At 40.5% G+C, this 24,227-nt stretch overlaps 1 protein-coding gene across 1 annotated transcript in view; it reads right to left on the reverse strand.

Annotated features, from left to right (window-relative positions):
- Positions 1–20,575: 20,575 nt before the first annotated feature.
- Positions 20,576–24,227, reverse strand: part of CLIC6 (chloride intracellular channel 6) — a 51,830-nt gene continuing 48,178 nt past the window's right edge. Inside the window, exon 7 of the mRNA XM_030578328.1 lies at positions 20,576–22,703. Within this exon, the coding sequence (XP_030434188.1) occupies positions 22,542–22,703 (162 nt within the window). The 3' untranslated portion in view covers positions 20,576–22,541. The remainder of the gene's footprint in view (positions 22,704–24,227) is intronic.

Here is a 24,227-nt window from a genome sequence, read left to right on the forward strand (position 1 = left end):
CAATGGAAACTAGTGTGTTAATTCACATTCTTATAGCTGCTGTTGTTTCTACAGCTTTTCAGGCATCTGCTTCCCCAGGGGTGCCTGAAAAACTGCAACTTCAAGAAGGTAAGCAATGTTGCAGTGCCATCTAACACTGTGCCACAGTGCAATATGCTGGCACTATATGAAGCTTTAAGGTAGTAAGTGAGTTTGAATGAAAAAAGAGTTCATGCGATTTAATTAAAACAATGGCAGAACCATTTTTTTCTCTATAACAAGAACAATTCTGTTTATGTTTGGGATAGATTCTCAGCTTCTATACATTAGGATAGTTTCACTGAAGATAATTGAGCAATGCCAATTTACAGAAGCTGAAGATCTGGCCCATCAAATATAGTGCATCCTTTTAATACATGGCTAATATGGACAGAAATCTTATCATGACTGAACTTTTTATATCCAGTTGTTCAGTTTAGTTGAACTATTAAGAATAAATCGTTCTAAATCTCTGTTTGAGAATTGCACTTTTAGGAAATGCAATGCATTTCTTGGGTTACAAACATAAGAACATGAGGAAAGGTTAACTTATATATGCAGAGACAGCGCTATGTGAGTTCTTAATTTGAGGATAATCTATATGTTGGCAGTCTTTATACATGTATGAAAACATTTTAGATAAATCATTTAAAGAAGTGATAACATTCTTCTTTTTCCTAAAATAAGACGAAAGGCATACTGCTTTGGAAAACCCTGCAGTTGATCAACAAGGGAAGATTCTGAAATTTTTATCGGCATTTGACGAGGCACAAAAACGTGCCAATCCCAGATTAAGCCCCAAGACCACTGGACTAAAAGGTAATCGCAAAAATATCTGTGGGTGCAGATGGTGTCTCTTAGTTAGGATGCCACTGGTATTTTTGCTCAGCATGATTGTTATGTGCATCGAAAACAGACAGAGGTTAGGTACACAAGTTATCTGAAATGCTGCTTTGCAATTTAAAAGGTAAACACAGAAAGGTAACCCTTTGAAATGCTGAGGGTTTTTTTTCTGAGAATTCACCTTCTGCTCAGATCTCAGTACATAGGGTACCGAATTTGTTTCCAGGTAGGTATTTCAAATAAAATATATATGTCAATTATTGAATCATTTTGAATATACTGTAATGTAGCTATATTGAAACATGTTTAATAGGCTGTTATCTTGTATTTATGCACAGAGCTATGAAAATAATGAAACATTTAATTTTTGGTTAGACTCTAAACAATTTTTTTGGAATTGCCTGCAAACTAAAAATATCTATTATTCACCCAGTTCTATACATAAATAATGGATTGCAGTCTAGTAAACATGTTTCAATATAGCTACAATACAGTCCATTTCAAAACTAATTCTGTATAGAAATGAGCAAAACTGGAGATGGTTTGGATTTTTCAAAACCTTGTAAATCAACTTTTTTTGAGCTGCACGGCGGTTCAGATCCGGGGCTTATTTATGAGTCCCCTAGATTCTAGCTGGAGAGTCAGGTCATTAATTCATTTTTTACCCACCTCTAAAATGTACACAATAGCCCTTCAAGATGAGTTAAAGGATACTAGTGATTAAAGCTAAAGATTGGAGGTCTATCTATGTTAAGTGTTTATGCTGCTGCTTATTACCACAGTATCTGAGCACCTGCTATATATAAAATTGATAACAATAGTGACTTCATGGAATCTCTGGTTTGCTCTTTTGGGGAGGGGGTACAAAAAGTCTGCATAGGGTACAGTTGTTTTCTGATTGTTTGGTAGGAGACGAGATGAGGGAAGGTTGAAGGAAGCATCAGTGTTTGAGTATAATCTGGCAAGTCGCTTACCAGTAACTGCTTGGTGACTCAGTTTCCCCATCTATAAAATGGGGAACAATAATACTGCCCTCATTCAAAGACTACTATGTACAAAAACCCTTCAGTTTTCTCTGATGGAAGATGCTATAGAAGTGCAAAGTATTTAAAATGTTAGTGAGGTTTGTTTTCTATGAGATGCTAAAATTGAGGGAAGTGTGCATAAACTAGAATCATAGAATCATAGATTATTAGGGTTGGAAGGGACCTCAGGAGATCATCTAGTCCAACCCCCTGCTCAAAGCAGGACCAATCCCCAAATTGCCCCCTCAAGGACTGAACTCCAAAATATATGCTATTGCCAGCACTTAATGGGGGAAAGTACTGTAGTTTTTCATGGGTGGTATGAGTCCTAGAATTAATTTCATACATTTTACTCCCAATATTATTTAAGGTGTAATTCAGACATTAAATATTATTGAAATATTTGGTGCAGTTCGAATTTTGCATAATTCAGGGGTCAGATTTGCTGTGCATAGTTCAAGTTTAGTTCCGTTTGGACGCAATAATACATTTATGGGAAAGTTTTTAGTAACACATCTAAAGGAGCTAGCAGCTTAAGTCCCATTGACTTTCATTTGGCAATTGATATGATCCTCCTAAATCCCTTAGATGCGTTTGAAAATCACACCCACATGCATACCCTTATAGATTGTTTTCTAACTTCAAGAACTTAAAGTTATATGGTTATATGTACACTGAGTCCATTTTATACCACTTTAGCCAAGGAAATGAACCAAAAATAGTGCAAATGACATTTATGCACACTTTAAGGCCCCTTTCCATCACCAGAGATATACAAAATTATTTTAGTGTTAATGAGAATCAGGGTATTTTCCTTTCTAAAAGCAGGTTTAAATAAAGAACTTTTCATTACATATACAGCAAATTGTTGGGTTCAGACGTGAAACATGGAGAGTGCCATTTAAATCACAAAATTCTAGGGCTTGGGTTAAATATTTGTTCACGGTCCTGCTATAAAACTTCTCCACGAAACACGAGACACACAATAACAGGGACTCATTTTAACTTAATTAATCAAGTACTGAAAGTGTGCAAATGAAACCTAAGAGTGGGATTTATCTGGAGGGTTGAAGTTAACCCTATTGCTGAGATACTGGATGCATTTAAAGGAAGAATGTGAAACTGTGTGCACTGAACACTCTTCTAAATCACTACATGAAGGGGCTGGCATGGGAAGCAGCAATAAATGTTACTTATCCAGAAATGGTATAAAGTCAAGGCAACCAAACTATCCAGCTAAACACCACGCCAAGTAAAAAGAGACATTTTCAGCCATGTTAGTTTGAACTGTAAGGGATCAGAGCACCAGAGAATAATTAGTCAAGGGTTGAAGCCTCTGCTGAATATGAATTTTAAAATATATATTCTGTTATTTAGAAGGACTACATAGATGATAGTCAACTGAAGCATCATATACTGTATGTGCAATGGTGATCCATGTTATTTTCATAGCTGTCACCATGTTATCAGCAGGATTTATTAATTCATTTATTTATCAGACGCAGTAGTTTCTATGTGAATCAAGGATATATGGTCATAGGAACTTAAGAATGGCCATACTGGGTCAGACCAATATATCCATCTAGCCCAGTGTCCTGTCTTCCAACAGTGGCCCATGCCAGGTGCCCCAGAGGGAATGAACAAAACAGATAATCATCAAGTGATCCATCCCCTGTTGCCCATTCCCAGTTTCTGAAAAACAGAGGCTAGAGACACCATCCCTGCCTATCCTGGTTAATAGCCATTGATGGAACTATCCACCATGAATTTATCTAGTTCTTTTTTAAATCCTGTTATAGCCTTGACCTGCGCAACATCCTCTGGCAAGGAGTGAGAAATTATCTCCCAATAACAATACTATTAATATCATTGTGACTATTAGTGTCACAGTGTGTATTTATTGTCCCAGATTCTTGATGCAGCAAAGATTGGGGGCTGCCAAGGAGCCAGTCATGGCTCCCTAATTCTCAGAATGGGGCTGCCCAGGCTTAGAGCAGCCTTCATCTCTTGTCCTAATCTCATTGGACATTGAGAACAATTGATCACCATCCTCTTTAAAACAACCTTTTACAGATTTATAGACTCTTGTGATGTACCCCTGCAGCCTTCTCTTCTCTAGACTAAACGTGCCCAGTCCTTTCAACCTTTTCTCATGGGATATGTTTTCTAAACCTCGTATCAATTTTGTCGTGTTTCAAGTTTCCAAGTTCACTCCTCTTGGAGTTATCTGCACTGGAGTGGGGCCATTTTTTAAATAGGAAAACTGTATTTATTTAATCATTTCAGAACTCAAAAAAAGGTGGGGCAATTTTGCTGAAATTTTCCAGTAAAATTGTCTTTGGGGCAGAAACCCAAGCATGGAAGATTTCCCCTCAAAAGGGGCATTTTTTTTGCAACTTTATGAGTATGTGAAAACAGGGATTACAACTGAAACTGTTTTGCAAACTTATCTATAGCTGGTCCTGCAAGGCATATTCCTGTCTTTACAGTTTGAGAATTCAAACATTTCCTAAGTACTTTAAAACTGAGACCCTCTTCAGCCTTTCATCAACTGGACATGACATTATGATCTGTGACTGCTTGTGTTTTCTTGTGTTAGCTGATTATCCTAGCTAAGCTACTTTTATCCTGGAGGTGTAATTTTATGACTTTGCTATTATATGTAATAGTGTGTTTAAATGATGATGATGTCCCTTGACTGTGGTGCTCTTAAATAGAGGTTTAGAGAGACTAATCATAGATTATCTCCTGGTTAAAAAAAATAGTGCTTAGGGACTTTGTTTCTTTTTAGTCTTTCTAATTTGGCAGTTTTCTCTCATTCTTGGCATGTGACTGTTTCTTACTTCCTTGCTGCTGAGAACTGTTATTGCAGTGGCACAGTATTTATTGGTTTAGTGGTTTAATGTCTTGAAACAATGGAAAGCTGCTTCATTTTCCTTTGCATCTGTTTTCTTCCTGTTATACATTGCTCATCTGCCTCCTGTCATTACCGTAAGGGAATGGTCATTGCTTTTCCATGTCTGCTGTGAATTCAGTTCTTGCTTCACCAATTTATCTGGCACTGTAATTACTGCATTATTATCCTTTGGGTCATAGGATTTCTGGTTATTCTCCTAGTATTTTGATTGATTTGGTCGTGTCCCATAATTCTGTTACACATTTCACTGGTTCCAACTGCAGGTGGTCAATGTACAGTTTGCACATTGCACAATCTGAGTTAGATCCTGCCCTTGCCTATTAATTTGTGGCCATTCAAGGGAGTAGGAGAGAGTAAGGACTCCCTACTCCATGCATATAAGGGCTCCCCGAATTCACAGTCCAAGCACAGCAACTGTGCCCCAGATACTTCCCCTGGGAGCAACAGAGCAGAGAGTAGGTGGGGAATGAGTGGAGCCAGTCTTCTACTCCCTACATGTTGGCTGGCAGTGTGATGAGTGGATGGAGACAGAGCTGCACCCCAGAAGCGGGGGTTGCAAATTGTTCTGTCCCCATACCAGCATTACTGCATGTCTCTGAGGCTCAGTTCTTCTGGTGCTCTCCTGGGGCAGTGTAGCTTTCATAAGACAAAAAAATGACCATAATGGGCCAGACCAATGGTCCATCTAGCCCACTATTCTTCTGGCAGTGGCAGTGCCAGATGCTTCAGTGGGAATGAGCAGAACAGGGCAATTATTGGTTGAGCCATCCCCTGTTGTCCAGCTCCAGTTTCTGGCAGTCAGGAGTTTAGGGACACCAAGGGTATGGGGTTGCGTCTCTGACCATCTTGGCTAATAGCCACTGCTTGACTTATCCTCCATGAGCTTATCTAATTCTTCTTAGAACCCTGGTTAAAAGATAGAAAACAAAGGGCAGGAATAAATGGTCAGTTTTTTAGAACCCTGTAATAGTTTCGGCCTTTACAACATCCCCTGGCAACAAGTTCCACAGTACTTCCTAATGTTTGTTTTAAACCTGCCACCTATTAATTTCATTGGGTGACCCTGGTTCTTGGGTTATGTGAAGAGATGAATAACACTTCCTTATTCAATTTTCCCACACCATTCACGATTTTATAAACCTCTATCATATCCCCGCTTAGTTATCTCTTTTCTAAGATGAACCGTCCCAGTCTTCTTAATCTCTCCTTGTATAGGAAGTGTTCCATACCCCTAACCAATTTGTTGCCCTTCTCTGTACTTTTTTCAATTCTAATATATATATTTTTGAGATGAGGCAACCAGAACTGCATACGGTATTCAAAGTATGGGTGTATCATGGATCTATATAGTAACATTATGATATTTTCTGTTGTATTATCTATCCCTTTATAATAGTTCCAAACATTTGGTTAGCTTTTTTGACTGCTGTTGCACACTGAGCAGATGTTTTCAGAGAACTATCCACAATGACTCCAAAATCACTTTTTTAAACGGTAATAGCTAATTTAGACCCCATCATTGTGTATATATAGTTAGGATTATGTTTTCCAATGTGCATTACTTTGCATTTATCAACACTGAATTTCATCTGCCATTTTGTTGCCCAGTCACCCAGTTTTGTAAGATCCCTTTGTAACTTTTCATAGTCAGCTATGGACTTAACTACCTCATGTAATTTTGTATTGTCTGCAAACCTCTTTGTTTATCCCTTCTTTTGAGGTCAATATGTTGACCAGCACTGGTTCCAGTACAGATCCTTGGGGGATCCTACTGTTTACCTCTCTTCACTGTGAAAACTGACCATTTATTCCTGCACTTTGCTTTCTATCTTTTAACCAGTTACTAATCAGAGGACCTTCCTTCTAATCCCAGGACTGTTTACTTTACTTAAGAGCCTTTGATGAGGGACCTTGTCAAAGGCTTTCTGAAAGTCCACGTGCACTATGTCCACTGGATCACCTTTGTCCACAGACTTGTTGACCCCCTCAAAGAACTCTAGTAGATTGGCGAGGCAAGATTTCCCTTTACAAAAGCCAAGTTGACTCTTCCCCAACATATTGTGTTCATCTATATGTCTGATCATTCTGTTCTTTACCATAGTTTCACCCAATTTGCTTGGCACTGAAGCTGGGCTTACTGACCTTTAATTGCCAGGATCCCCTCTGGAGCCTTTTTTAAGAAGCAGCATTACATAAGCTGCCTTCCAGCCATCTGGTACAGAGGCTGATTTAAGTGATAGGTTACATACCACAGTTAGTAGTTCTGTTAGTAGTTTCATATTTGGATTCCTTCAGAATTCTTGGGTGAATACCATCTAGTCCTGGTGGCTTATTACTGTTTAAACTTTATCAGTTTGTTCCAAAACCTCCTCTACTGACACCTCAATGTGGGACAGTTCCTCAGATTTGTCACCTAAGATAAAGGGCTCAGGTATGGGACTCTCTCTCTCATCCTCTGCAGTGTAGACAGATGAAAAGTATTCATTTAGCTTCTCTGCATCAGCCTTATCTTCCTTGAGTGCTCCTTTAGCACCTCGATCCTTGAGTGGCCCCACTGATCGTTTGGCAGGCTTCCTGCTTCTGTTAGTTTTTGTATCTTTTGCTAGTTACTCTTCAAATTCTTTTTTGGCCTGCCTAATTATATTTTTTTACACTTGACTTGCCAGAGTTTATGCTCCTTTCTATTTTCCTCAGTAAGATTTGACTTCCAATTTTTAAAGGATGTCTCTTTGTCTATAACTGCCTCTTTTATGATGTTGTTTAATCATGATAGCATTTTTTTTAAATTTCTCTTACTATTTATTTTTATTTGGGATATTCTTTTAGCTTGATCTTCTTTACAGTATTTTTAAATAATTTCCATGCAGCTTGCAGGCATTTTCACCCTTGCGACTGTTCCTTTTAATTTCTGTTTAACTAGCTTCCTCAATTTTTAATGTAGTTCCTCTTTTTGAAGTTATATGTTCCTGTGGTGGATTTCTCTGGTATTTCCCCCCCACCCCCCCCAGACACAAGCATGTTACATTTAATGACATTAAGGTCACTATTACCGAGCAGCTCAGCTATATTCACCTCTTGGACTGGATCCTTTCTGGCTGTGCCTAAAAGAAACAATCTTATTTTTAATTACTATTAATGCCTGTGGACCCCAGTAATGGATCAGGACACCATTGCACTAGGAACTGTATGCTGAACAAAAAGACGGTCCCTACCTTAAAGAGCTTACAATCTAAGTAAAGAGTTCTGTGTGGAGAACTGTGAAGCATCTCAGCTCATGGCAAGTCTGTGTGTGTGTTATAGCTTTCAGTGATAGACTCGTAGTCTTTAAGGTCAGAAGGAACCGTTGTGATCATCTAGTCTGACCTCTTGCACTTTGCAGACCATAGAAGCCACACACTCCTGTTGCCAGGCAGGTAACTCTGGGGCTATAAAATGGGGGAAAACATCAACAAATAAGTAATAAACTCTAGTATTGTTCAAAAATGTGAGCTGAAAAAGCGCATTCAAGCTATATTATGTCAGTTATTTTTCACCTGTATACTAATGTATAGATAAACAGATTGTATATATATGGTCTGGTTTCACTCACACCAGTGTAAATTGGAAGTCACCATTGATGTTCATTGATTTAAACTGGTATAACACTGGTGTAAGTGAGAACAGAATCAAACCCATGGCAACTTAAGGCCTGATCCAAAGCCTGCTAAAGCTAATGGAAAGGCTGAATGTCTTTAGTTTGATTTAGGACTATGCTTGTACCACCTTATGAAATGTATTGCAGGTGGGGCTGTTTACTGATGTGTTCTGGTTTTTGATTGAGGGTCAGTTTCTGCCTGAAATATCTGGCATGATATTGCTTGTGTACATTTCAGTAAGATTGGCTAGCTGTTGTCCCTGTGACCCTCTCCTGATAATAAGGTTATCTCATTGAGCAAAATGATAAACATGGACATTTCCAAACTGCCAGCTTGTTGTGGAATTTGCTACCTTATTCTGTGGGTGCACTGATCTGAGGGACCTGAGGCAGTTAGCATGTTCTGCCTCATACGTCTTTCAACACATGCTACTCAAGATTTGTGTCTTATTTCACCAGACTGCTTTTTTTTTGTAAAGACTATTGTATACAAATACTGAGGGCTTGATTCTCCACTGCCTTGTAACTTGTGTAATCATTTACACCTGTGCAAATTGGAATGGTAGCATTTTATGGTCACTGTCATAAACAGATAGTTAAGGGTTAATGTCTCTTTTACCTGTAAAGGGCTAAGAAGCTCCGTAAACCTGGCTTACACCTGACCAGAGGACCAATAGGGGAACAAGATACTTTTAGATCTTGGTGGAGGGAAGTTTTGTTTGCGCTTTTTGTGTTGTTGTTTGCTCTCGGGACTGAGAGGGACGGGACATCAATCCAGGCTCTCCAAATCTTTCTGAATCAGTCTCTCATGTTTCAAACTTGTAAGTAATTAGCCAGGCAAGGCATGTTAGTCTTATGTTTGTTTTCTCAACTTGTAACTGTTTCTTTTTGCTGGGAAGATTTTACCTCTGTTTGCTGTAACTTTGAACCTAAGGCTAGTGGGGAGGGGGGCCTCTGGTCTATAGGAATCTGATTACCCTGTAAAGCATTTTTCATTCTGATTTTACAGAGATAATTTTTACCTTTTTTTTTAATTAAAAGCTTTCTTTTTTAAGAACCTGATTTATTTTCCTTGTTTTAAGATCCAAGGGGATTGGATCTGGACTCACCAGGGATTGGTGGAGGGAAGGAGGGGGGATGGTAAATTTCTCCTTGTTTTAAGGTCCAAGGGGTTTGGATCTGTGTTCACCAGGGAATTGGTGAAGCCTCTCAAGTCAACCCAGGGAGGGGAAAGTTTTGGGGGGACAGAAAGTGCCCCAGACACTGAAATTCTGGGTGGTGGCAGTGTTACCAGATCTAAGCCAGTAATTAATCTTAGAAATATTCATGCAGGTCCCCACATTTGTACTCTAAAGTTCAAAGTGGGGGAAAAAACCTTGACAGTCGCTTTGCACGTGTACAAACGACACAAGGCTCCACGCAGTGGAGAATCAAGCCCTGTATATTGCATTTCTTGATTCTCTAACTTTAACTGTGCAAACTCAGCACTGCTTTAATAAAGGCCCCATTAGTATCCTCGCTTACCTGTGAATTGTGTCTGTTGTAAGAGAGGGACAAAACTAGGGGCCTGATCTAAAGTCCATTGAAGCCAGTGGAAAGAATCCCATTGATTTCAACAGGCTTTGGATCAAGCCCTAGGTGAACAGTCATTTTCATTCAGGATAAAATTCATTCAAATGCCGAGGGCCTGTCCAAATCAATGAAACATCACAGGGACATAGGGATCCATGCTAGTAGATCCCAATACAAGATCAGGGTCGAAACTGCCCTCCTCTGCCACACTCCCCCATAAAGCTTCGTCTCCAATCTCAATAATCCCCAGCTTCAATTCCAGTGCCCTTACATCTCACCCACAAAACAGTCAACACTTTCTTTCTACATAAATGAGCAATTCACTCAGACAATAACTGAGATAAATACATAGGCTAGTTGGATATTTAATTTCTTGTCTGCAGTAAAATCTCTTATTAAATCTCTGCTGGAGTCTGGCCTGCATTCTTTTGCTTTGCTCAAAGAAGAGACATGTTGTTCCTTTCAGAAGGAAAATGTACATGTTGGGCGACATCACAGCTCCTGTGTCTGCTAAAAGGATAATGATTCCCCATCCTCCTTTCATTTTCTAGTTTTACACCCGTGTAACTTCACTGGTTATTCCTGAGTTACACTGGTATGAAAAGAGTCCAGCCCAATGAATGGAAATTTAATTCATATGTACTTTGCTTAGTCCACTGAGACCCAGAAGGACTGGCAGAGATGACACTTTCCTATGTTGTTTGCTATGGATCAGGACACATGGGGAAATGGAAGATAGACACCCGGGTGGATTTAAGCAGCAAGCCGCAACTTTATTAACTTAACCAAGAGCGTGGGGTGGAGGAGGCTATACAACCACCCATCTCATGCACCAGCAGATCCTGCCATCCTGCAACAAAACAGCAGCACATGAATGCACAGTACAGAGCTTTCAGTGTGCGGTAACACAGGCCACATGGAGAGTTAGTGAGAGCCATGCTGCAGTGCTGTAGTTTCACACCCTGCCTCGCCGCGCACTAACTCTCTGTATAGAAAAGCTCTTACTCTGAGCACTGAATAGCTTCTGATTCTAGGTTGCTCTCTTATGATTCAAAGCAGATTTAAAAAAAATCCCTATAAATTATGCAATTTTTTCCTGAAATTCCCAGCAAGGCTACTCCACCTCAGTTCCCTCTTCTGAGCATCGATTCATAGATTCATAGGCTCTAGGACTGGAAGGGACCTCGAGAGGTCATCGAGTCCAATCCCCTGCCCTCATGTCAGAACCAAATACTGTCTAGACCATCCCTGATGATGATGATGATTTGTATTTATATTTGTATTGCAAGCTCCATTGTGCTAGGTGCTGCCCAAACATATAACAAAGAGCTCCCCTACCCCAAAAAGCTTACAATTTAAATAGATGAGCGACAACAGCTGGATACAACAAACAGGCAGGGGGAGCACAAGGAAACACCAAGGCAGTGCTGGCCAGCATGATACGCAGTGGCCACTGCACAACGGCTGCATAACCATTGTGCTTTATGCTCTATTCTAAAATTCTTCTTTCAAAATGTTCTTAAAATCAGAGATATGGCACTGAGAAGGGCCCCAGACACAAATTCAAAGGGCAGGGGAGGTTCTCTGCAATCTCTGCACCCCTTTCCTTCTGTCAGACATTCAAAATGGCCATCCCAACTGACAGCATGCTCTCCTTATTCCACACCCTGACCCCCAGGGCCTTTCCCCTTCTCCTCCAGTTGGAAAGGCATTCACCCCAAGGAGCCTCTTGCAGTTCTGGGACTGCTGCACTGGGATTTACATCCAGGACTAAACTATATTAACACAATGGATGAGAGTATGAGCTAATGGACTGAACACAGGCGTGGGAGCCACATACTCATGTATTCTCAGCTTTGACACTAATGCCCTTTGTCACCTCAGTTAAGTCATTTAACATCTCTCCCTCATTTTCCACATCTGTAAAACAGTGACCCAACAACTCAGTGAATAACAGTTATTAAGAGTGGGCAGTAATATACACCTCAGATCAAAACAGAAAGAGAAGCAAGGGAAATGGAAACACTGCCTTGATGGAAGGCTTCTACTGTGTTGGGGGGCCTGTTTTGCAGATCTTTACTCATACAAGTAGACCCACTGGTTTCAGTGGGTGAGTATGGACAATTCCCATCCGTAGGCACTTGTAGGATTGATTTCTTGGTGTACTTACACGGTGTGCCCCTTCCATCTTTATATCCTCCTTACTGTTCCCCACCAAAATGAGACTCTACCAGGAGTTTTGGCAAATGGTGCATCACAATTAAGTTTGCAAGAAAGCAGATACCATCTCACAAAAGAAAAGCTGCTAAATGTTTTTTCCCCCTTTGAATTTCAGCTTATGCCAAGATGTTTGGGAAGAAAGTCAAAACGGTAAGACCAATTCTATATTTTCTTAATTTCCAGCTCTCGTCATCATCTAATACTTGTAAAATTCACCTCCTCACCACACAGCTGGTTCACTAATGGCTGGCTATTTACTTCACTGCTTCTCTGGAGTTTTTGTGTTCCTTGCTTTTAGACATTGTATTATTCAAATTGTTCTTTGTGTGTTTCGTTTGGAGCAGGAAGGTTTAAGTGAAGGGCAGTCCAATCCCCTTGCCCATGAAGAAGATGCTGCTGAGTTGACCAAGGATCTCCGGGATATAAATCTTCTAAGTGGGAAGAACTTCAGGAAGTCAGCACCACAATCCCCTAGGAAATCCAAGAAGAGAGGTAGGATTTCCAGTAGTGTGGTGATGTACCCTGCTCACTTCAGTGCTGGGTCACTTTGAGACCTGATACAAGCTTATTGTACTTTGGTGCTTGTGGAAAGTGCTAGATTAACCACACTGGAGACTGGACTCTTCTAGTCACAGAAGAGTAGAGCATAGGCAGAAGCATCCCCATACTGCTTCTCACTAATGGATTTTCACCCTGGCTTCACTAAATGAACAGATAGTTCCCTCTCTCTGGCCATCCATTCTTTGGTCTTTGCGGAAAGTGTCAAGTGGCATTCATGATGCCCTTTTCTGTGATGTGGATATGTGTTGCCTAGAAACTAGACTGAAACCACCAAATCCATTTAATATAAAAACCACTGAATAGTCATCAGACAGTAGCCTTCTGTGTCCTTGAGTCATATTTGGACTTGTGTCCCAAAGATGACAGGATTTGTAGCTTCCTCAGATCCATCCACAAATTAATTATACATTTTATACCAAGAAAGTTAGGTTCCAGGGGCTAGGGCACTAGCATGGGACTCATAGGCTTTAAGGCCAGAAGGGACCATCATGATCATCTAGTCTGACCTCCTGCTCATTGCAGACCACAGAACCTCACCCACCCACTCCTGTAATACACCCCTAACCTCTGGCTGAGTTACTGAAGTCCTCAAATTATGGTTTAAAGACTTCAAGTTACAGAGAATTCATCGTTTACACTAGTTTAAACCTGCAAGTGACTCATGCCCCATGCTGCAGAGGAGGGCAAAAAAAACCCCAAGATCTCTGCCAATTTGACATGGGGGAAAAATATGGTGATCTGTTAGACCCTGAGCAAGTGGGCAAGACCCACCAGCCAAACACCTGAGAAAGAATTTGCTGTAGAACCCTCCCCATCTAGTGTCCTGTATGTGGCTGTTAGAGATATTTGCTACTAGCAGTCACAGATGAGCACGTCACATCTCATCATATCATCCCCTCCATAAACGTGTCATGTTCAGTCTTGAAACCAGTTAGGTTTTTTGCCCAACTGCACCCGTTGAAAGGCTGTTCCAGAACTTCACTCCTCCAATAGTTAGAAGCCTCCTTCTATTTTCAAGCCTAAACTTGTTGATGGGCAGCTGATATCCCTTTGTTCTTGTGTCTACATTGATGTTTAACCTAAATAACTCCTCTCTCTCCCTTGTATTTATTCCTCTGATGTATTTATCGATTGGTTAAGCTAAACATGCCAAAAAGCTTTCCATCCCTCTGATCAACCTAGTAGTGCTTTTCTGTATCTATTTCAGTCTAAATGCATCTTTTTTAAAGATGGGGGAACAGAATTGCACACAGTATCCCAGATAAGGTCTCACTAATGCCTTGCATAATGGTAATAACTCTTCCCTATCTCTACTGGAAATACCTTGCCTGGTGCATCCTAGGATTCTATTAGCCTTTTTCACAGAGGCATCACATTGGTGGCTCATAGTCATCCTGTGATCAATCAGTTAACCCAGATCTTTCTCATCCTGTGTCACTGCCAACTGATCAGTCCCCAGTTTATAGCAAAAAAAAATTGTTTTTAGTCCTTAAGTGCATGACCTTGCACTTTGCACTCTTAAATTTCATCCCATTTCTATTACTTCAGTTTTCGAGATCATCCAGATCTTCTTGTATGATATTCCAGTCCTTTTCCGTATTGGCAATACCTCCCAACTTTGTGTCATCCACAGTCTTTATTAACACACATCTGCTTTTTGTGCCAAGGTCAGGAGACCTGAGTTCAATTCCCTGCTCACACCACAGACCTTCTGTGTGACCTTGGGCCAGTGACACAGTCTTTTTATACTTCAATTTCCCATGGGTAAAAGGGGGCTAATAGTGCTTTCCAGCTTCACATGGCTGTTGTGGGGATAAATACACTGAAGATTGTGAGAGGCATAGACACTAAATTTAGTTTTGGGGAAAAAATCAGAATGAAGTATTTCAAAAATATCAGTGTTCCATTTCAACATTTTTGGCATAAAACATTTTGATTTTTCTTTTCAAAATGACTTTTTGTTTCAAAATTTATTTTATATAAAAAAAATTTAAGTGTAAAAATCTGACCAAAATGTTTTGATTTTATTGAAACAAAATTATTTGACCCAAACAATATTGTTCAGAATTTTATTTCACAGGAAATTTTGAAATTTTTGTGTTTCATTTTGGAATATTTTTTTCAAAATATTGGATTTTCCAGCAAAACAAAATATCAGGTTTCCATGAAGCTCTAGTCATATAATTTAGCTAGATAGATATGAGCAGTTTATGTTCATAGCTGGTGAATGCAAGCAGCATGCATTTGATAAGCATGAGTATATTTTCTATAGATGTGTGTATTATATGTAAGTATGTATAGGAGCCTATATAATAGATGACCGGGTGCTCACAGATTGGTGGGATTATGGCATCAGAAATGCTCTCCCTCCTCCTTGCTCCCTGTTTTCCTCCTTTTCACTTCCCTGTCCATCCATCTTCCTCTTTTTCATCCTCTTTCTCTTTTCCGAGTTCCTTCCAATTCCCTTCATTAGAGTTTATGTCCTCAGCAGATCTAAAAGGCAATAATTAATCACACACAACTGACCTCATATAAGAATGACATTCCATCCAGCAGAGGGCAGTGTTGTGAAGCTAGAGAGAGAGAGACGTGTAAACTTTGGTATAGTGTGTAGATCATATATCATCACCTGTTGTTATTTGAAGCATTAGGATAATTCAATGTGATTTTTATCGCGTCTCATATGTGGTGTGCTTCTTAATGTCCCAGGTCTTGGAATAAGACTCTTGGCACTTTCATTTTTCAAAAAAAATAAGAGGCTAGGCCTTGAGGGGGCAGAGAAAAACTTGAATACATGACCCAAGTGCACCTTAAGACTCCAGAAATCAAATCAACACTGTTTTTAATATCTCATCTTTATAAGCCAATTTCAACATTTTGGAGGTCTGATTCATGATTTTTGAATGCATGGGGCTGGTGATGCTGGAAGGTAAAAACTGAAGCTGAGATGATTGACAGTAGTACCTACTACTGACTGCAGCTATACAGCACTTCAGCACAATGGACTGTATTCCTTATATACGACTAGAGTAAAAATGATAAATGACAAGAAAAACAATTTTTAAAAACAAAAAAATATACCGTCCTGGTTCTGAAGCACATTAGTCCCCCTTCGGGGCCCTCTGGGTTTTTCTACTCTGCAATTAAACACCAGTGGCTGGGCCATGCCAACTGACTTGGCCTCAGGAATTATTTAATTATAGCGTAGATGTTCAGCCTGTTTGCTAATCAGGATAGGCAGGATTTTCAAGAGCGCTCAGTGCTGACTAGAATTGGTTGAAGAAATTTCACCAAAACATTTTTTCAATGGGAAATGGCTTTTCAAGCACATTTTTTGTTGTGGTTGAATTTTTTTCCAATGAAAAACTGAATTTCAACATCTGAAAGATGGTTCCGTTTCTTCCCCCCACCTACCTCTGTTTCTTATGTCCTTCCCCCTCCTTCCATTTTCTAGTGAGTGTGAGTCAGGGTGGGAGTAAGGAAGAAGAGAGCGGAAAAAAAACAACCTAAAAAAATCTGTAAAGTTTCAAATGAATGAAATGTTCTTTTAACTTTTTCACAGACAGTGGGTGCTATTTTCTAACCAGCTCTACCTTTGATCTAACTGGGGTCCCAGTCGTGATAATACTCCCATTAACTCAATAGGAGCAGAGTCAGGCTAGAGCTTGAGTACTTTAAAAATTAAAGAAAAATCACACTTCTGTTTCCTACAAAGAAGCATGTTGCTAGTCAAGGTGAACAGAATGACTTCATGCCCACCTGTAGGTAATTTCATTTCTTTGTTTCATCACGGTGACTCATAGGCTGGGTCTGGAACTGGGCAACACCCCCAACTACAGGTCACCTAGAGAAGTTATTCCAGCTGCAGTTGCAGACGTTGTAGAAATGGATAAGAGGCCAGATTGCCCTAAAACCAAGATCTGCATTGCTCACAGAATGCAGGATGCTTTGCAGCTCCCTGCCATGAAACTCACTAAGTAGGGATTGCTTTGCTTACTCTTCCAAGAGTTAGAGCCTCTGGAAGGCCTCGGATATTTTCTGATGGTTTGAAACTTAAGAGTCCTTCCTCACCTTGGAAGTTATTAGTGGTCATTTTGTCCTTAAGAGCTTAAAAATGACTAAAGCTACTTAAATTCTAGCGAGTTGCAAAGACTTGGTGAGTTTTAAAAATTCACTATGTTTGTTCATGTAACACGGAGAATGGGGTGCAATTAGATTCTGTGCAATTATGCAGGTTGTTTTCATTGCTTTAAAGTTATTTCAAAGGAAAATGCACAAGGTGAAATACATTGCAGTGTATTTTAACTTATGTATTTTGTTCACTTTCAGCCTGCTTTTGGAAATACTGTGTTCAGAGCAAGTAGATTTTAGCTCTTCAATCAACAGAGCAGTTTGGTGACTAAAGAATTTGACCCAGACAAAGAAAGCTTCAAAATCTAAAGCCTTTTCCACACAAACAATTAAACAGCAAGTAATAAAGTAACTATTTGACCATATTTGCCTTGCGTAGAATATGTATTTAAAGGAAAAATGTAAATATTTTTATTTAAAATAATATAATAAAATAATTTTTATAAGCAGGATTGTATAACAAAATTTCTTAATAAACACTGTAGGTATCTTTGGAGAAAATACTAGGCCCCTTGCTCTGCACTTTGAAAATAATAGCAAACGAGAATTTATTTCTGCTTTTATGATAGTAGGAGTTTCACATGGAATTTCTTAAAGCATGATCCCAATTCTGCAACCCAAGTTCTACAACCAGTCTGACTGAAATCAATGATGGACATTATTTCTCTTTACTGATACCTGAAGGAGGCTCAGGCAATCTCTGTGAATAAAGATCCTCTCATGGAGGTGGCATCTTGGTGATTCCCCATGGAGTCCCTTCAGAGTAGTGGGTGGGGTTTCCCTTGTGAAAAGCACTGCAGGGCCAGCCTGTTCCCAAACAAGGCAGCTCCTGGTGCAGGAATCTGAGTGAGACGAGGCTATCCCTGTGGAAACCCTGTGCTAGCAGGGATTCCCACCACCTGCATTGCCCTCAGATCTGCCCAAGGCTGTCATGTCTTTGAGTTTTTTTGGCCAACCAACTCCCTTCCCCCTCCTGCCAACTCTAACCCTTGTCTCCACTGGGAGCAAATGTGGCAAGGAGGAGACTGATCTAGCCTTCCGGCTCTAGGGAGTGAGCCTGTGGAACTTTTTGTGTGACTAAATGTTGGTGGTCCAGGACCCATGAGCCTGATTTTCAGAGGTGCTGAGTGTTTGAAGTCAAGGGGAATTGCAGATGCTCAGCACCTCTGAAATTCAAGCTCTATGAAAATTTGTTTCAGATGAGACTGTTTCATTTTTCCTTTAGGCTTTTAGCAGTGACATTACTGCAGCTTTTGTTTAAGAAGCAAAAGCTAATAATCTACATCTACACTGCAAAAACACCCTTGAGACAGCGAGTCTCAGAGCCCGAATCAACTGACTCAAGCTTGGACCATTCATGATATGGAGCTAAAAGTAACAGTGTAACTATACCCACTCAGGCTGCAGCTGGATTGCTGATAGATGTAAACAGTGGGTGCCTAACCACTAGCCCTAGGCAAGAGATAAGGGCAGCAGCAATGCACATGCGCAGCATGTTTGTACTGTGGCTAGGACCATGCTTCCCAGTTCAGCTAGGCAGCCAGTCCTAGCTCTGTTTGAGTTAGTATGAAGCTGGGATAGCACAGGCTAGCCGCCCAAGTATGTACCCCGGGGTTCCAGGCAGCTTTGTACTCAGGCAGCTAGCCCAAGCTTCCACCTGGGCTATCCCCAGCTACACTGCTACTTTTAGCTCGAGCAGAGCTAGCTTGTGTCTGTCTACCCAAGCTGGGAATCTCACTGCCACCTGCTGCATAGACAGATGTACCCTAAGAGCCAGACACATAAGCACCAAAGGAACATTTACCCTGAAAACACTTTGGTGCCAAGGCACCTACAGTATTTGGCAGGAGTTTTGTGGATCACGGAGCGTAAAACTGGAAATTTGGTGCCTGAACAGAAGATGTAGGTGCCTGAGTCTTGTGTTTTAAGTGCCTAAGTACCTTTGTGGATCAGAGCCATAAATGTTTTTGCAGATGTTGTAAGACAAGGGAGGAATTCATATGGGGTTTAGTGCTGCTGGACAAGAAAGAGTGGAGGCAGTGTGATGTAAAATGAATAGCACATCACCCTGATAATGAGGACATCTGAGTGGTTCTGTCACAGACCTGGAGTGTACTCACAGGTGATGCATTTTGCTTGTTTCCCTTGTTTTCTATTTGTTCCCCAGGCTGTGCAGCATGTTCATCCATACTTTATTAATTGCAGGATTGGAGCCTGGGATTGTAAGATCTTTGGGGAAGGGGCTGTCTCTTAGAGGGCATTTTTACAGTGCCGAGTAGAATGGGACCTCTTAGCACAACTTTAGTACAAATCATTTATAACAACAGTAACCAGAGAGTGGGCTGGACCAAAGAGGGAGCTGTTTCACTTCTTATTGCAGTGATATCTGGTGCCACCTCAAGGAACAGAGATCCCAGCATATGATCAAAAACAGTTAAGAAACACAAAACAAGAACTTCTTTATTTTTACAATTACCCTATGGCTGAGACCACACCTGATCACGTATGTATTGCTAGAGCACTACCCAGATGCCCATTAAGTTTGTTCCCAAATAAGTGGTAAGAATTTTTCTCTGTTGTTAGTTTGGTTTGAGCTTTTACAAGAACGCTTGACTATGCTGCACTGATGTCCCATAAATAGAAAAATTCAGCACTGAAAAGGGCTGCTGAATTTAAGCAGGTTAATGGGGGAGGTGGAGTTCCCAGCCTAGGGCATTTCCTATGTGTAGGATAGTAGGGCACAGACAGCTGTGGGGAATTTATTAATTCCTCTTGCTAGTGCAGGAGGGAAGTTTATCCCACCGGGAGGTGAATCTGGTCATGAGAAGATGGATCTCTGAAGAGGACTGGCGCTGAGGTGAGGTAAGTGATGTCTTATCCCTCCCTCTGGGATTTGTTTAAAGCAATCCTTTGCTTTGGCTGAGGAAAAACAGGTTGTTATTGTTGTTGCAATATCTCAATGAGCTGTGTGGAATCCTTTCCTTCCACAGCTGGCCTGTAACAGAATATGACTTTCTCATTCTGCTTTTAAAGCCCATTACAAACGTGAACGCTTCATTTGTTGCAATCTGGTGTATCATTTATATGTATGGGACATAGGGTTGTCAACCCTCCAGGATTGTCCCGGAATTAAAGATTCATCTTTAATTAAAGATAATGTCATGTGATGAAACCTCCAGGAATTCATCCAACCAAAGTTGGCAACCCTAGTTGGACAGACAGCCATAAACCTCTTCCTCCAGGTAGATAGGAGAGGAGCATGGAAATAACAAAACACAGATTTCAGTCTTATACAGGGCCAAAGCCCCTCCATCTCAGCAAGCTATACTTCAGAACGATGTAGGAGTTTAAATATACATTACTTTCTACATATCCAGGGTATGCCCCCTTTGGCTGAAAGGAATGAGACTGCAGGCTTAGAAGAGCACAGGGCACAAACTTGAGGGTGGTTTGTGTCTAAATGAGGGCCCCAGATGACCTCAAGGCAAAAAAAAGAAGTAGTAGTAAAGCACATACAATATTGCTATACAACAGGCTATTACATAGTAATGTTGAATTTCATATTGATTTAAAGGTGGGTAACAGATGATAGTCTTTATTGATTTAAAAAATGGAGCTAACACAGTAAACCATTATCGGTTGAATCAGCAATAATCCACACACACACACACACACAACTTCTGAGCAGCAAGACTGGGGATTGAATCCTGAAATCGGGTCTGTGTGTGCAGATCCTTGCACTTGTGTGGGACTGATTGCAGGACCAGGCCTAAAATGTTCTTCCAGTTCTTAAAGACAAATTAAGGTTTTGTTAATTTCATCTCTCTCTCTCAAAATCCAGGGTAATGATAGACTGCAGGTAGTCAGGAAACTGGCACTGAAATAAACACAGGATATTCCATTTACTTATCAATTTGTGTATTTTCTTTTCAAATTTGTAAGGCATATGAAAAGATTATATAGAATATATATATATGTATGTTGGAAAATACGAAGTAGCAATTAGTAACATTTGGTGAGTGATTGCTCAGCTATCAACCCCAATATTTAAGTTCTGTACTGCAAAACAGGTTTAAGTGTCTATTTTCTCTAAAGAAAGCAAAATAAAAATTCAATATTTAACACTTTAAAAATAACTGTGATACATGATATGCATCAGAACTGAGTATTTTTATAATTAAACAGTGCAGAGTATACCTGAAAACTGGAAATATACAATCAAGTAAAACGTGTAAGAAAAGTAGATGTCTGCTTGATATGGAATAGGTCATCTATTCTAAAATGTTGTTTTTTCTTAGCTATTATATTAGACCCTTTGATCTATTTCATATCCATCTAGTATGCATAGATCTACTGCATCTTTAAATACATATAACCCTATCAAAAATATATTGTGCAAAAGCATCAGAGACTGACTCCCTGGTGACCATAGGGATAACACAGCTTTGGTAGCTACTCTGGTGCTCTTGCTCCCAGGCAAGTGCCGGGGCTGTGGTTTGCACAGATTGTGCCTCTGAGGGCTGTACCAGCAGAAAGCAGCCTCTGTGGCTGTAGCCCATTGATGTTCCATGGACCTCCGATGGTATGTTCCCTGTTCCAAGGGAATGGGGTATTCTCACTTGTAGTAGTTGTACAGCACATTCTGGAGTTCAGTCAGGAAGAAGAAAAAGGCTACCTCCTAAATAGCCCTCCTGCCCCCATATTCATTGCTTTCCAGTACCAAGTAGGAATCGAGGAGGGGGCCTCAGTTCAGTAATCGGGGCAGGGAGGTTTTCCCATTTCCTCTCCCAGTGCAGGGGGCAGGACCCCTCTCTTTTCACTTATACCAAGTAACTTTATTGCACAGTCCACAGGTCAGCTGCAATATATATTCCTCTCCACTTCTAGGGCAGGAGGAAGTCCCATGGGTTGTGCAGATCTTAGAGAGATGAGGGCTAGACATATACAGAATAGGGACTTGTGCAGTTTGGGAAACAGGGTTTTTGTTGAGCTAATCCATAGGTCCTTGGCACAGAGAGTCATTGCTTTTGAAAGAGGGAGTTGGTTCCACATCAAACCAGATCTTTCTCCTGGATAAACCAGCCTGGTGTGCAGCCAACAGCAATAGTGCTGTCTTCCAAGATTGATGCAGCCCAGAAGGTCACAGATACTTTCTGTTAGGTACATCTTGAGAGAAAAATGTTCCTCTGCCTCTCAGACAAATCTCTAGGTCAACTGTCAGTTTTGACAATAGCGCTGAAAGAAACTGAGATATTAATGGCAGCAATAATCACGCTAGATATTTAAGAAGCAGGGAATATTACTCTCAAAGTATTTTTACCATGAGTAACCAGCCACATTGTAATAATTGTGTGCCTAGCCCATTACTGCAATTTCAACAAATGTTTGAATTTTGATCTGATACCTTTAACACATAATGTGTTGCGCACGTGTATACACACACAAGCAGACACACATACATATAATTTTAAGAGTGAGCTTAATATAATGCAAGAAAAGAAAGAAGGATTGGCTAGTCACAGAATTTAAAATTATGCTGCATAATGTACTCTGTTTTTGTCTTGGTTTGTTCCCATCCAGCTCTCTGCAGAAATGTAGAATAGAGATATCTTTTAATCCATCACTTCATTCTCTTTGCAACATCCAAATATGCAAACTCAATTTCTCGATCAGCAGGACAAGTATTTGTGAATTCATCTCTAGAATAAGCACTGTTCAAATATCTCCAGATCCCAGTCATTTCAGGCGGAAACTCAAAATTCCTATATTTTTTTGCCACAACCTTAAAAAAAAAAAAAAGACTGTTAGAGGAATGAGCTGTGTAAACAAAGTGCACACAATGCTTATAATCAATAGGTTTCTTCATTTCTTCTGTCTTAGCAATCCATTTTTGATGTTTTAAATTTTGAAAAAAGACAAAGAGGAGAAAGATAATAGATGTGGGGAGGCTGGTTAGTTGGGTATGTCTACACTACCTGCTGGATTGGCAAGCAACGATCGATCCAGGTGGGGTTGATTTACTGTGTCTAGTCTAGACGCGATGAATCAACCCCCGAGCGCTCTCCCATCGAATCCTGTACTCCACCGCTGCGAGAGGCGCAGGTGGAGTGGATGGGGGAGTGGCAGCAATCGACTCACCATGGTGAAGATGCTACGGTAAGTTGATCTAAGTATGTTGACTTCAGTTACATTATTCATGTAACTGAAGTTGCATAACTTAGATTGATTCTTCCCGCCCCACCCAGTGTAAACCAGGCCTTAGAGAGTGACTGTCAAGTAGTTTAAGCTCAAAAGTGTAGGTTTTGGGGTGAAAAGATTTTACAAAACTTAAATAACTGAGATTTGCAAAGTTGCCTAAGGACTTTGGTTGCCCAATTCCCATTCACTTCTAACTGCATATCCAAATTCCATAGGTGGATTTGAAAAGCTCACTATGAACAGAAATCTTTTTAATAAATGTTTGGTTGATATTTTAAGGCAAAGAGCTTATTTAGAACATATACAATTTGTGACACATGCCAGTTTTAATTAATATTTAATCACATACTGAAACTTGAGATAAAAGATATTAGAAGACTATACCCTACCAGAGGTGACCTAAAACCAAGATGGAAGCCCCACAGGTGAGTTAAACAACCAAACACGTCTTACCCTGGTTTGTAAATCACTCTGGGGTTTAGGCAGAAGCTAGGCATCCAGAGGCTCACAGGCAGGCAACACGGGGCATGCTTAGAGGCAGAAACATAGGTACCTAAGGAACTTTTACTGCAAAAATCTAGGCGTCGAGTGAGATTAGGCACTTACAGGTTTCAGCGAGAGTTTTATGATCACACAGTGGTCCTGAAACTGGAACTAAGATACACAAAATAAGGACTTAGGCTCCTAATTCCTTTTGTGCATTCAGCCTCTTGTGCCCAGCCACAAGGAGAACCTCAGCGATGGTCATTACAATGTGACTGTAGCCAAGGTAGTAATGCTATCCTGGAATCAATAATAGCCTCCACAGCTGCCTAATGTGAGAGACTGCAGAGCGTCTGTCTGCTAGCAGCAGCACTCTTAAGGCTGGTCTACACTTTGGGCGGGGGGCGGGGAATCAATCTAAGATACGCAACTTCAGCTATGCTGTTCGCGTAGCTGAAGTCGAAGTATCTTAGTTCAACTTACCTGGCCATCCTCACGGTGGCAAGTTGACTGCCACGGCTCCCTCATCGACTCCGCTTACTCCTGCCGAGGTGGAGTACAGGAGTCGATTCGGGGATCGATTTATCACGTCCAGACAAGATGCAATAAATCAATTCACGATCGA

Source organism: Gopherus evgoodei, chromosome 1 (genome assembly GCF_007399415.2).
Source record: "Gopherus evgoodei ecotype Sinaloan lineage chromosome 1, rGopEvg1_v1.p, whole genome shotgun sequence".
In the NCBI taxonomy this organism is placed as follows: Eukaryota; Metazoa; Chordata; order Testudines; family Testudinidae; genus Gopherus; species Gopherus evgoodei.